The 15732-nt window shown below is 43.5% G+C and overlaps 1 protein-coding gene across 1 annotated transcript in view; it reads right to left on the bottom strand.

Annotated features, from left to right (window-relative positions):
• nudt14 (nudix (nucleoside diphosphate linked moiety X)-type motif 14) overlaps window positions 1–15732 on the bottom strand; it is an 89522-nt gene that overhangs the window by 31895 nt on the left and 41895 nt on the right. The window contains exon 3 of the mRNA XM_046291791.1: window positions 2128–2171. Within this exon, the coding sequence (XP_046147747.1) occupies window positions 2128–2171 (44 nt within the window). The remainder of the gene's footprint in view (window positions 1–2127; window positions 2172–15732) is intronic.

Here is a 15732-nt window from a genome sequence, read left to right as displayed (position 1 = left end):
AACCTAACTCAGTTACACCAGCTCTGTCAGGAGGAATGGGCCAAAATTCACCCAACTTATTGTGGGAAGCTTGTGGAAGTCTACCCGAAACATTTGGCCCAAGTTAAACTATTTAAAGGCAACACTACCAAATTCACTCAATTAGTATGTAAACTTCTGACCCACTGGGAATGTGATTAAAGAAATAAAAGCAGAAAAATCTCTAATATTATTCTGACATTTCACATTCTTAAAATAAAGTGGGGATCCTAACTGACCTAAGACAGGGAATTTTTACTAGGATTAAATGTCAGGAATTGTGAAAAACTGAGTTTAAATGTATTTGGCTAACTTCTATGTGAAATGTAAACTTCCGAAACTATCCTGATATCCCTGGCAATTCCCAGCCCTAATGAACTATTAAATACCAGTTTCACAATATTGCGACGAACCAAACTGCACTGGCTCAGCTCTTTTTATTTTTGCCTTGTCCTTTCTAGCGTGGTTCCAGCAACTATGGTAGATAAGTAGGCCTAACCAGGCCAGCACAACAGTACAATTCAGCTCAGCTCAGTGTAAAAATAATTAAGATACTGATTGCTCAATACAAAGCACACCCTTATCCCATGCAGATAGACATATTCCAAATCTAAACATATCTATCCAGTGTAGGCTATTTGGGGTTTATGAAAGTATGAGACCCACCACTATCAGCCTCCTATTTTAAGATCCTACCATTTTTCGCTCTCTTTACTCCCCTTCTTTCTATTCCATCCCTCATAAATTTTGTCCGTTTCCCTGACCTTTTTTCAGAGGAAATCTGAAACAACCTCCACATCTCCATTGGAACCCACCCAAGTCTTGCCTCCACTTTCAACAAGAATTTCCATACCATTTTTTGAACACTAATTAAAGGTGCAGGCCAATATTTCTCTAATGATAAACATCAGTTTACCCTTTACAAAAAGGACCATTATGCAAACCAACTCCTAGAGGTTAACCCCATGGTCCTGTCATCGTCCACTCTGGAAATGTCTGCGGAGGCACTTGGACTGAAGGCCAGATTTGGATGTGCCGGGGGGCTTTTTCACTGGCATTTTTCAGTTTACTGCCCTTTTCTCCATCACGCCATCCTTTCCCAGTAAAATTAATGATCTTTCAGGGGTTGGTGGGGGGAGATGCAGGAATGAGGGCTTAAACGGCCCATGAAGTACCCCAAAGGGCACAATACTACTGCTCTCTGAATAGCAGGTGGGAGCCAGGCGATGTGCTTTGACACCAAGGTGCGATATTACCCTTCCACTCGTCGTTCGTCAGGATTTTATAGACATGGTTCAACAGTGTAATAAGTCCACAAATAAGACCACCTTGTTTCACCCAGAATGTTACTGTATTTTGGCAATTTATAGGGTGGCCATTTTATGAGAAGTGATTGCTTCCTGAAAGGTCAATGACAGACAAGGAGGGAGTCATGATTTGTCCGACACCGGGACCCTCAAAGGTGATACTTATTTGGTGAATTAAAGCTTCTTCGGTGGGAGAGTAGTTTCTACCTTCCTCTGTACTGGTAATGTGGCTCACACAGACTTTTTACCCTGCAGTGGGCGGTATTACCATGTGCTTACCATCATCCACTTATTCAGACTGATAAGACTTAAACAAAGCAAAGAGCCCCTTTCAGATATGCATAAGTGAATGACAGCATGCGACCAAAGCTGTGGTGACGGGACTGGAGTGACTTTACTCTGATATATAAAAAGTGGTTACAATCGTGTCAACACACCTCAGTTTTTAAATCTCCACGATAAATACCCAGAGCTTATATCGACTGAAGGGAGAAATTGTCAGGATGTTGGCTCTTTTCCAAAGCTCATTGAAATGGCATTAATATTGTATTTTTGATTTTACTAGGTAACATGTCCATGTGAACGGTATGGGAAGGCATTGGGAAAAGCGACAGAGGGGAGCCATGTGGGAATGTAAGTTTTCACTTCTTGACCACTGACCATTAGGGACTCCTCCTCTCAGCTGACAGCGAGGGCGATGAGGTGGTGAAACAATTGAAGAGTGTGAATGTGTGTGTCAAGCTTTGGCACAGAATTTTCTCTTACCAACAATGAAACAGGTCAATGGCAGATAGAAGCTCACCTGTCATGTGTTCGCATGAAGTCCCACGATTTCTTTGTCCCATTCTGTGAATGAAACAAAAACAGAAAACAACAAATGACATTCACATTCTGAAACCATTGTGCTAGGACGAGCTGTCCTACACGGCGGTGGGCTCGGATGGATATCAAATCATCCTTGACTGCATATAAAAAAGGCTCTTTTGTAAATCCAGGTGTAGACTAGGGAAAGGAGCTAAACGAATAAAAACAATGGCTTCACACAAGACATCGGCCTCCTCTTCAGTGGGTCAAACATAGCTACCACATCAATAAACACACTAGCCTACTCCCACAGAAAACATCTTGACGGACAAACAGACACCAGCATAGCACCTGCACCAAAAAAGTGCCTATTTACAAAGTCCTTTGGGCTATTGATGAGTCGACTTTGGCGATTGGCTAAGCCAAGACTAATCAGAATGTATTTCCTCTCTTGCTATCAGTTTCTGGCTTGGACAGAGTGTTAAAGCTTGTCAATCACCGAAGACAAAATGTCAATCTAGCTACAGTACATACAGGAAGCCGAGACACCAACACATGCTGCTAACCGCATCATGGTCATATTAACTTATCATTCTTCCTCTTGTTTTTTATCAAAACGGGACTTAGGTGGTCGGCGTGACAGGGGGCGTGGCAATGGGCACAGTTGGCCCATCAGCGCAGCTGAATTGGAGCCCCCCCATCTTGGCGGTGTAGAGAATGCTTTACATTTTTTAGCCTATTTCCTGCATTTTTACACATTTCTCCAAGGAGCGGAGATAGAAAATATGCTTTAAAATGCAAAAATGTGTGATTCTACACTGAACAAACAGAAACACAACATGCAACAATTTCAAATTTTGTTGAGTCATAAGGAAATCAGTCAATTGAAATAAATTCATTAGGCCCTAATCCATGGATTTCACATGACTGGGCAGGGGTGTGGGCCTGCGATGGGAGGGGGAGGCCAACCACCCACTTGGCACTTGGGAGCCAGGTCCACCAACTGTAGAGCCAGGCCCAGCCAATCAGAATGGGTCTTTCCCCACAAAAAGCACCTCCGCAAGTGAAAAGGGAGGATGTGGAGGTCCTGGGCTGGCATGGTTACACGCAGTCTGCAGTTGTGAAGCCGTTTGGACATACTGCCAAATGCTATAAAACAACGTTGCACGCGGCTTATGGTAGAGAAATTAACATTCAATTCTCTGAACACAGCTCTGGTGGACATTCCTGCAGTCAGCATGCCAATTGCACACTCCCGCAAGACATTAGTGACATTGTTGCTTGACAAAATGGCACATTTTAAGGTGGCCTTTTACGGTCCCTAGTAGAAGGTGCACCCCGTGTAATGATCATGTTCAGCTTCCACCTTTTAGGTGGATGGATTATCTTGACAAAAGGATCAAATGCTCACCAACAGGGATGATAACAAATTTGTGCACAACATTTGAGAGAAACACTGTGCGTATGGAACATTTCTGGGATATTGTATTTCAGCTTATGAAACATGGGACCCAGCAGTTTACATGTTGCATCTATATTTTTGTTCAGTGTGCATATTCTGCCATTGAGCTGAGAGAAAATGTTTTAAAGCAAATTTCCTGTAATTCTATGAATTTTGCCATGGCTAATGCTTTGTTATTTTGCTGAAACATAATAAATACTGCTAAATTAAATTGTTTTGGGAATTTTAAAGTCTCCCCATCTAGCTTTTATTTTGTTGATTGATAGTTCGCAAATATTATATTATAAAACAAAATAGGTCCATTATCTAGTCTACATACTTTATATCTGGTTTTAGTCATTTAAAGTTTACACTGAAAGTGTTGTTTTTTTCCCCATCCCGAAAATGTATATATTTTTTACACTGCTTGAACTTACGAACACTTCGGTGACTCGCCTAAGGATTTCAATCCCTGCCTCTCTCCACTACAGTTATGTAAACCTCTACGACACACATACACACACTCCCTTCTTCGGTAAATCTCTGGCATGTTTGATTACTTTGACGCCTGGGGATAGGAATTAAGCAGAGCAGAGCAGCACAAGAGGGGGCATGTAGGAGAACACTACTATAATACTAGGCGGAAGGCATGAGGCTTGTATGTACATAAATGCTATTGTATAGCAACACACACCTAAAAACATACTGCAAAACATTGTCACCTAGCACCGGCTCACAATGAACTGTAGCCTACTATGTGAACTGGCCAACAAAAGAGGCTTACTAGTGGGTGAGTAGGGCAATTAAAACCCCAGCAGAGGGAAGGCTGTGGGCCATCACACCTGCAGACTGACAAAGTGTCTGTGTGCATGTAATTTTTTGTTTCAATGGAAAAATGTATGACATACTGGCTCAGTGGCTTGCGTCATGTCAAATATCTAAAATAATAATAGCAATACATTGAAACATTGTGATGCTAGATAAACTCCTCTGTGTAAGAATGGTAGACTGGATAAATAGGCGTTGGGATGCACGATAAGCATTTTCCCCATATTTGGGCTTAGCAGATGCCCATCCTGCCACACCCATCTCAGACTGGACAGGCCCCAACAGAGAGTAGGATGGTTGGAGGGAGGAAGAAACCCTTGTTAGCTCAGATGACAGGAGTTTACTAGAACAACTGAAGTAAATGCCAAAGATGCCTCATGTGGGTGTATGCTGGCACTGGATTCAGAACCACACAGGTTTTTTAAGGCCTTTCCAATGCCAGCACAGGGCAAAATTAAAGGCCACATTCCTTCCCTATGTTGACTCAGATGACAGGCCATCATCGACTTACCCAGCATCCAAGGGCTCCATGCTACTAGTCCTGCTGTTATGGCGCTATGGCAACCTACTGGACACACTGCTTTTCCTAAGCAAGATTGTTGTTTTATCTATACGATTCTGTTAGCTATTGATTATCCATCTACCCACACTCTTCTGCTGTACAGGAAACAAGCCTATGGCTGGCTAGTCAACTCTTCTGCTCCCGAGTGGCGCAGCAGTCTAAGGCGCTGCATTTCAGTGCTAGAGGAGTTACTACAGACCCTGGTTAGAGTCCAGGCTATATCACATCCGGCTGTGATTGGGAGGCCGTCATTGTAAATAAGAATTTGTTCTTAACTGACTTGCCTATTTAAATAAAGTTAAATAAAAAAATGTAAAAACACTTGTGATGTTCATTTCATCACAGGTTATAAAAAATATATCCACAATTTTGATTTTGACAGGGCCTTTAATGCAAGTCGGGTAACTGACCATGCAATCTGATCTGGTTGGTTGGATGGATGGTCGATCCAGGCTGGTTTGGTCATTAGGTGATGATTACAGAAGTTAATTCTCGAGACAGACAGTTGACAGGCCAATGACTCACTGAGCCAGACGAAGCTTTGCAATTTCAGAAACGTATCCCCATGTTATGGTTAAACAACTTCGGCAAGACCTAACAAGTCCTTGGTCGTCAACATAAGAGGCTTGATCTGTTAATAAGAAGCTTGCATAATTGCCAATGTGCATCATTAACTGCTGGCTCTAGCGTAAAATGAGAGTGTGGAAAGTGAGTTTGCATACTGCTCCAGCAAACGAAGCGCAGCAAGAGAGGCCATCCGGGTCATGTTTGCTTTAGGGCCCCTTCCGTCATCCCTGATAATGAGTATTTTGGCTCCAAAATGTGGCGGGAATTGCAGTCCATGCCAGCGAGAAGCACGTCCAAGGGTTATTACCCCAGAGAGCCAACAAATGGCTGAAGACAAACAAACAAAAATAATCTGGCCATCACAACCTTGCGGCGCATTCACAAACCAGGAGCGTGTTAAGGTAAACTAGTTCCTAGTGAGGCGTGCTCAATGAGTGGTCAGCCCTCACCTTTCTGAAAATAAAGTCCTAATCAATTTCATGAGGGAAATTAGAAAGCACATTATAGGCCTGTCTTAGATTATATAGTACCAGTCAAAAGTTTGAACACACCTACTCATTCAAAGGTTTCTTAATTTTTTACTATGTTCTACCTTGTATAATAGTGAAGACATCAAAACTATGAAAAAACACATATGGAATCATATAGTAACCCCCAAAAAAGTGTTAAAGAATCTATATTATATTTAGATTTGTTTAAAGTAGCCACCCTATGCCTTGACAGCTTTGCACACTCTTGGCAGTCTCTCAACCAGCTTCATGAGGAAGGAGTTCCCACATATGCTGAGCACTTGTTGGCTGCTTTTCCTTCACTCTGCAATCCAACTCATCCCAAACCAACTTAATTGGGTTGAGGTTGGGTGATTGTGGAGGCCCAGTCATCTGATGCACTCCATCACTCTCCTTGGTCAATTAGCCCTTACACAGCCTTGGAGGTGTGTTTTGAGTCATTGTCCCGTTGAAAAACAAATGATAGTGGGACTAAGCACAAACCAGATGGGATGGCGTATCGCTGCAGAATGCTAGTTCGCTGCACATGCTAGTTAAGTGTGCCTTGAATTCTAAATAAATCAGACCGTGTCACAAGCAAAGCACCCACACATCACACCTCCTCCTCTATGCTTCACTGAGGGGAACTCCACATGCGGAGATCATCCGTTCACCTACTCTGTGTGGTGTCTTTTAGTACTGGTTTCTTTACAGCAATTCGACCATGAAGGCCTGATTCACACAGTCTCCTCTGAACAGCTGATGTTGAGATGTGTCTGTTACTTGAACTCTGGAGCATTTATTTGGGCTGTGATTTCTGAGGCTGGTAACTCTAATGAACTTATTCTCTACAGCAGAGGCAACTCTGGGTCTTCTTTTCCTGTGGTGGTCCTCATGAGCGCCAGTTTCATCATAGCGCTTGAGGGTTTTTGCGACTGCACTTGAAGTAAACTTTCTCAGTTCTTGGAATCTTCCGGACTGACTTACCTTTGACTTACCTCTTCACTTAAGTCCCACTATGTTCTGTATCCTACCCCTACCTTGTCACAACACAACTGATTGGCTCAAAGATATTAAGAAGGAAAGAAATTCCACAAAATTAACTTTCAACAAGGCACACCTGTTAATTGAAATGTATTCCAGGTGACAACCTCATTATGCTGGTTGAGAGAATGCCAAGAGTGTACAAAGCTGTCAAGGCAAAGAGAAGCTACTTTGACTAAACTCAAATATAAAATGTATTTTGATTTGTTTAACCATTTTTGGGTTACTACAAGATTCCATGTGTGTTATTTCATAGTTGTAATGTCTTCACTATTATTCTATTATTATTACCGGTACATGATTAACAGCTCAGTGGGGGGGTGGACTATGATTTCCCCTCAGATGGCCCATATTCACCTTTTTTTAAATACATTAATTGAAGCTCTCTTACAGGGCATAATTGAAGTTTCAGGACCGATAGTGAGAATAAACACTCAGTATCATACAATTTAATTGTTTACTTAACTGACTTGCCTAGTTTAATTTAAGAACAAATTCAACAACTGCCTACACCAACCAAACACGGATGATGCTGGGCCAATTGTGCGCCGCCCTATGGGACTCCCAATCACAGCCAGATGTGATGCAGCCTGGATTCGAACCAGGGACTGCAGTGAGACCTCTTGCATGGAGATGCAGTGCCATAGACCGCTGCGCCACTCAGAAGCCCCACAATGGACAAGTAAAGTAAACACAAAAGCTAAGTGAAGCAAAGCAGTTGAGTCTTTTGGAAATGTATAATCAGTATAGTTGACTCTAAGAAAGCCAGGCTATCAGGTGTGTGCCCACTTCAAAAGGGATCTACACATTTTTATAGGTGTGGAAATACATTTTCTCCTGTATGAGACTGGAAAGGGGGAAAGGTTAAAGAGGCACCGTTTCACTACAAGCACGTGCTTGAGTGCATAGTTGTGGAGGTGGGCATGTTTAGATCTGCGGGCCTCTTTGGAAGTGAGAAACTGGGAAATTAAAATGGTGACTGGCCCACATAATGACCTGCCTCAGAGGTCATGGCACAAAGCATGATCCATCAAAAGCACACTTTTCCAGCTTCTCTACCCAATACAACTGAGCAAATTCTTGCATACATGTGTCCAAACCAATTACAAAGAAGGGTAAGAAAAAAAAGGTTTCTGGAGCATCAATGTCAGACTTAGCTTTTACTGTAAATGACAGTAAATACCCCAACCCAAAATCAAGGGGAAATGAGAGTCCCGCAGAGAAGCTACAAGTTCAAGCAGAACAGACATGCCAAATGCATGAAAAGTGATGACGAGCACTGAAAGTGAAAGCAGGGTAAATCCACCGCCTCTGTACATGCGCCCTGACATGCTTATGGGAAACGCAGGTATTGACACGAGTTCCCGATTCAGTGGAGGCATGTAATTACTGACACAAAATCCTGCAGTGTCAACTAACAGCGCGAGTGTCTGACACGCTTGCTGCAGTTCCTCCCTGGGGCCAAGCCAACTGCAACCTTCTCACTTTCCCTTGGCGAGAGCAAACTACTGATGAGGGAGCCAATGATAGCGCACCTGTCACCATTAAGATTGAATACGCTTTGCACTTGGGGGCTTTGCAAGCATTGTAGGTGGGTGATCACGCAACATTTTAGCATAATTTTTGTAGTATACATTTGATTATGATCTTTTAGTAGCCTCACAAGTCCAGGAAAGGAATGAGTCAATTCAAAAGATAGAGCTGCCAAAGTGTAGGTAACACCAGATGAAGCTATTTTAGTACAAGGCATTGTACAATGCCCTACTGATGCATCTTCAAAAGACTCAACAATCATGTAAAATGTGGGAATTAGAATTGTTCTGTAAATGCCCTTCTATGGCAATGATGTGCAAGATGCCGTAAGGCAGCTTGTAGAAGTGGGTTTTCTCAGCGACCCTCAGCAAAAGCTATCAAGGCACAGCCAAAGCAATCATCCCTGACCGTACACACTTCCAAGTGTTTGGTGCGCCACGTGCTGTTCCAACTCCTCTCCTTCAGTGCCTCTGAGGGTTTTCTTTGGGGATGAGGGGACAGCTGGCAAGCTGAGAGGGGTGCGAAAGTGGCACTGAGGGACGGGTCTTGGCTCAACTGCATGGGGCAACCAGTGGAAGTCGCACGGTGCTGGGAGGCAGGGGGAGGGTATCCGGGTATCAAAGAATGAGCCATGGTGACACAATGAGCTCTTTTGAGAGGCGCAATGGGCCTCTAGGAAGATCAAAGGCGACAGAGTCGAGACCTGTGTCAGCTCCAAGACAAATAGGCCAGGTCCATTGGGTGCCTCACACACACACACACACACACACACACACACACACACACACACACACACACACACACACACACACACACACACACACACACACACACACACACACACACACACACACACACACACACACACACACACACACACACACACACACACACACACACACACACACACACACATTTGATTCAGTGTAGAAATTAGATACTCTGTCTATTAATAAAAGTGCTTACCTTTGAAATATGTAAGCAGCATGAAAGCAATGAGCCTGTGTCTATACTGCAGTCAGAGAAACCCACCCTACTACAGATTCTAAATGTGCAGTATTGAGGACAACAAAATACAGCTTGGCCTACAGCAAAACTATCATTGTATTCAGAAACAAAAGAATACAGAGCAGGCATCGTTTTCACACAATCTTCACCTGCATCAACTCCACATGTTCCCTCTTTTTATGACCGGTCTCAAGGGGAGGAACTGATCTTCCCCTATGAGGGACAACCTGTTTGGGACCCGCCTGCCTGTCACCCCCCTCCTCTGGTACCCTGTCACTACTCCCAGATGGTGGCGGTCCCTCATTAACAGGGGCCACTTACTGGGGCAGCTTGAATAGCCCTTGGGGACCCCGAGAATCACCGGTGACACAGATTGCAATACAGATCACAGGGAAGAGGGGAGCGCAGGGAAGCTGCAGGAACCTTGAAGTTAATGTGGTCCCCCTGACTCAGGGCACAATAAAGACAGATCTTCGTGTGAATGGGTATTGAAGGGGGGGTGAGCCTTGTTCTTTTAGGTGCTTAAAGTCTAATTACCATCGTTCCCCTAGTTTATAGTGCTTTGACCCCGGCAGCTGCCGAAAATTTCAATTGCTGTCACGCGGCCGGGTACAATGGCAGTCTTTAATTCCAACCATGTGCCATTCAATTTCCCAGGATTTAGGCCCTGCTCCTTGCCGGGCTCCCTGCGAGTGACAGTGGGTGTGTCATGTTTTGAAGAGCTTCTGACACCATTCATGTGTATTCTCAGTGTGCATCAAGTTTCACACTGGAAAAGAGTGGCATGGTTCCTCACAACTTAATTGGGGATTCAAGCAAGAGGACACCGCAGCCCCTTGTGGCAATCAATCACAAGTAGGCTAATATGGGCAACAGCCTTAGTAACCATCTACATAAAAACTCCCTGCTTCTTATAAAAGTCCAGCAAAATTAGAGATGACGACCTGAAAGAGGTTGTCACTTTGGAGTGACTACCTGAAAAAGAAAAAAAAACATACACTCCCCTCCGTATTCATTTGTACAGTGAAGCCCAAACTTTTAAATTTAGCTCTATTCTCTTTTGGATTTGAGATCAAATGTTTTATGGAGGCAACAGTAATGGGGTGCAAAAGAACAAAAAATAATATGGTGATGAGGCAGTTGGGTGTGCTATTTACAGATGGCTGTGTACAGGTACAGTGATCGGTAAGCTGCTCCGACAGCTGATGCTTAAAGTTAGAGAGTGAGATACAAGACTCCAGCTTCAGTGATTTTTGCAATTCGTTCCAGTCATTGGCAGCAGAGAACTGGAAGGAAAGGCGGCAAAAGGAGGTGTTGGCTTTGTGATGACCACCTGCTGGAGTGCGTGCTACGGGTGGGTGACCAGTGCTATGGTGACCAGTGAGCTGAGATAAGGCGGGGCTTTACCTAGCAAAGACTTATAGATGACCTGGAGCCAGTGGGTTTGGCGACGTATATGTAGTGAGGGCCAGCAAACGTGAGCATACAGGTTACAGTGGTGGATAGTATATGGGGATTGTGACTAAATGGATCGCACTGTGATAGACTGCATCCAAGTTGTTGAGTAGAGTGTTGGAGGCTATTTTGTAAATGACATTGCCAAAGTCGAGGATCGGTAGGATAATCAGTTTTACGAGGGTATTTTTGGCAGCATGAGTGAAGGATGCTTTGAGAAATAGGAAGCCAATTCTAGATTTAATTTTGTATTGGAGATACTTAATGAGTGTCTGGAGAGTTTACAGTCTAACCAGACACCTAGGTATTTGCAGTTGTTCACATATTCTAAGTCAGAACCGTCCAGAGTAGTGATGCTAGGCGGGTGGCCAGCAATCGGTTGAAGAGCATGCATTTAGTTTTACTAGCATTTAAGAGCAGTTGGAGGCCACGGAGTGTTGTAAGCATTGAAGCTCGTTTGGAGGTTTGTTAACAGTGTCCAAGGAAGGGCCAGATGTATACAAAATGGTGTCATCTGCATAGAGGTGGATTAGAGTCACCAGCAGCAAGATTCAGAGAAAAGAGTCGAGCCGAGAACTGAACCCTGTGGCACTCCCATTGAGACGGCCAGAGGTCCAGGTAAAAGGCCCTCCGTCCAGATAACATGCCCTCCGATTTGACAAACTGAACTTGCTGAAAAGTAGTTGGTGAACCAGGCGAGGCAGTCACTTGAAAAACCAAGGCTATTGAGTCTGCCGATAAGAATGCTGTGATTGACAGAGTCGAAAGCCTTGGCCAGGTCGATAAAAATGGCTGCACAGTACAGTCTTTCATCTATGCCAGATATGATATCGTTTAGGACCTTGAGCGTGGCTGAGGTGCACCCACGGCCAGCTGGGAAACCAGATTGCATAGCGGAGAAGGTACGGTAGGATTCAAAATCGTAGGTGATCTGTTTGTTAACTTGGCTAAAGGTCTGTAACAGTTCGGGTCAGAGTGTCTCTTCCTTTGAAAAAGGGGATGACCGTGGCAGCTTTCCAATCTTTGGGGATATCAGACGATACGAAACAGAGGTTGAACAGGCAAGCAATAGGGGTTGCAATAATTTCAGCTAATAATTTTAGAAAGATAGGGTCCAGATTGTCTAGCCCAGCTGATTTGTAGGGATCCAGATTTTTAAACTCTTTCAGAACATCAGCTATCTCAATTTTTTGTGAAGGAGACATAGGGGGGCTGGGCAAGTTGCTGCAGGGGATGCAGAGCCGTTGGCCAGGGTAGTGGTAGCCAGGTGGAAAGCATGGCCAGCCATAGAAAAATGGATATTGAAATTCTATTTATCAGTGGTGACCGTGTTTCCTAGCCTCAGAACAGTGGGCAGCTGGGAGGAGGTGCTCTTATTCTCCATGGACTTTACGGTGTCCCAAAACGTTTTGGAATTAGTGCTACAGGATGCAAATTTATTTTTGAAAAAGCTAGCCTTTGCTTTTCCTGACTGACTGTGTATATTGGTTCTTGACGTCCCTGAAAAGTTGCATATTGCAGGGGCTCTTTGATGCTAATGCAGTAAGCCACAGGATGTTTTTGTGCTCGCCAAGGGCAGTGAAATCTGGAGTGAACCAAGGGCTAGATATTTTCTTAGTTTTTTTTATTTTGAATGGGGCATGCTTATTTAAGAGGAGGAAAGCACTGTTGTAGAACAACCAGGCATTTTCTACTGATGAGATGAGGTCAATATCCTTCCAGGATATCCGGGCCAGATAGATTAGAAAGGCCTGCTCGCTGAAGTGTTTTAGGGAGCGTTTGACAGTGATGAGGGGTGGTTGTTTGACCGCGGGCCCATTACAGACACAGGCAATGATCGCTGAGATCCTGGTTGAATACAGCAGAGGTGTATTTAGAGGGCAAGTTGGTCAGGATGATATCTAAGAGGGTGCCCATGTTTACGGATTTAGGGTTGTACCTGGTAGGTTCCTTGATAATTTGTGTGAAATTGAGGGTGGCTAGCTTAGATTGTAGGATGACCAGGGTGCTAAGCACATCCCAGTTTTGGTCACCTAACAGTACAAACTCTGAAGCTAGATGTGGGGCAATTAATTCACATATGGTGTCCAGGGCACAGATGGGGGCTGAAGGGGGTCTATAACAAGTGGCAACAGTGAGAGACTTATTCTGGAAAGGTGGATTTTTAAAAAGTAGAAGCTTGAACTGTTTGGGCACAGAACTGGATAGTATGACAGAACTCTGCAGTAGATTACAACTCCGCCCCCTTTGGCAGTTCTATCCTGACAGAAAATGTAGTCTGGGATGGAAATTTCAGAATGTTTGGTGGCCTTCCTAAGCCAGGATTCAGACACGGCTAGGACATCAGGGTTGGCGGAGTGTGCCAAAGCAGTGAATAAAACATTTAGGGAGGAGGCTTCTGATGTTAACATGCATGAAACCAAGGCTTTTAGTTACAGAATTCAACAAATGAGAGCAACTGGGGAACAGGTGTAATGCTGTGGGGCTACAGGACCTGGGTTAACCTCTACATCACCAGAGGTACAGAGGAGGAGTAGGATAAGGGTACAGCTAAAGGCTATAAGAACTGGTCGTCTAGTGCGTTGGGAACCGAGAATAAAAGGAGCCGATTTCTGGGCGTGGTAGAATAGATTCAGGGCATAATGTACAGACAAGGGTATGGTAGGATGTGAGTACAGTGGGGATAAACATATGCATTGAGTGACAATGTGAGAGCTTGCATTTCTGGAGACACCAGTTAAGCCAGGCGAGGTCTCCCCAATATATTGTCACCTTTGTCGTAAATACGAACAGAATGTTTCTGAACAGTTGTGCATTAATGTGGATGATACCATGATTACGGATAATCATGAATGCATCGTGAATAATAATGAGTGAGAAAATGAGACGCACAAATATCATACCCCCCAACCATGCTCACCTCCCCTGTTATTGGTAATGGTGAGAGGTTAGCATGATCTCCATGCATCTGTAACTTTCTCATCATTATTTAAGATTTATTTATTATTATCTGTAATCATGGTAGCATCCACATTGTGTTCAGAAACATATTCTACTCGATTTCATGATAAAAAAGGTGACATATTATTTACCATAAATTTATAAATTGGGCACAATATTATCCAAAACAACCAAAATAAGACCACAAATGCATCCAACAATTTTGTAGAGTCACTAGCATTATGTAGTCATTGATTGCATGCTATGGACATGGGATCAAATACCAAACTTTTGACTAAATGTAATACTCTAAGTGAATTTGTCAAAATACTTCTGACACCTTCAAATACAAGAAGTTAATCAACAGTAAAAAAACAGATGTATGAAAATACTCTCAAATAAAATAAGGTGACATCCTGTACTTTCGCCTCATAAAACATTTAAACTCAAATCCAAAATGCTGTAGTACAGAGCTAAATTAAAAGTTCTAGCTTTACTGCCCAAATAAATACATAGGGGAGTGTACATTAAGCCTAGGCTATATGAAATAACCAAAGATTAGGCTACCCAAGTAAAATATTTTAATAGGTTCTGGAAATACAGCCTACACACTGCATTTCTGGGCCTGCTGAGAATATAAACTCTGGATTGTCAAAATCCCTCTGTGTGCATTGCAGTATTGGGAATTTTGCGATAATGATAATACACATTATAAACTGGGTGGTTCGATGACTGATTGTTGATTAGCTGAAGGGCGTGGAATATTAGACCGTATACCAGAGGGTATGACAAAACATTTATTTTTACTGTTATAATTATGTTGGTAACCAGTTTATAATAGCAATAAGGCACCTCTGGAGTTTGTGGTATATTGGCCATATAACACATGTCCTCGTGCCTTCTTGCTTAAATATAAAATCGCTCCAGCCAGTCCCTTTAGTTCTAATGGCACGATTATATTAAGGAATTCCGATTGCCATGGTTAATTGGAACACAATTAACAATTAAGCACAGTAGCACCACCTGACAAGAGACGAGAGGGGGTTTCTCGAATAGTCCACGGAGACAATCGGCTGCTTTGTGACGAAGAACTAAGGAGGCGACAAAACAAGCCATAAACACTAATTAAGGAGAGAGCCTCTTAGATTTGTCATTAGCTTCCTTTTTTTGTGAGGGAAAGGGGGAAGAGGGAAGGGAGTAAAACAGAATAAGTGTTTGTATGTTACAGGGGGAGGCATGCAGATGTACTGTGGAGAGAAGAGGGAAGCCTGGAAGAGATGCCAGCTCCTTTCAATTGAAAGGGGCCCCCCTTGCGCTCCAGAAGACAGAGCTAGGATGAAAGAAACAAGAACACAGAGGGAGCCTTCCATCCTCTTTTGTCTTCCATCTGCTGTCTTTCGCAACAGTAGGCCTAGCTCCCCAAAATTACCCCCCTGGTCATTCTCTATGCCCCACTTCAGCCTCTTAAGGGGACCTGAGGATAAGGCTACTCCAGGAGAGTTCAACCTCACACCACCACTGCTTGGCCTACCTTCAATTACTCACCCAACAGGGTACTCAATTACACAGCTGCTTGATGGGGACAGTCAGCACAAAAGCTTATCTCCTTTCCCAATGGAACAATGTGATGCTTTATAAAACAGGTTCTGAGAAATCTGCAATCTGATTGGATGGAATTGGGTCCTAAGCCTTTGTCTGAAGTGGCCTAATGACTCCCTGAATTAGTATGTTACGTCA

This window comes from Oncorhynchus gorbuscha, linkage group LG12 (genome assembly GCF_021184085.1).
Source record: "Oncorhynchus gorbuscha isolate QuinsamMale2020 ecotype Even-year linkage group LG12, OgorEven_v1.0, whole genome shotgun sequence".
NCBI classification, from domain to species: domain Eukaryota; kingdom Metazoa; phylum Chordata; class Actinopteri; order Salmoniformes; family Salmonidae; genus Oncorhynchus; species Oncorhynchus gorbuscha.
Note: the sequence above shows the minus strand (reverse complement) of the source record. Positions and strands in the feature narration are given on the sequence as shown.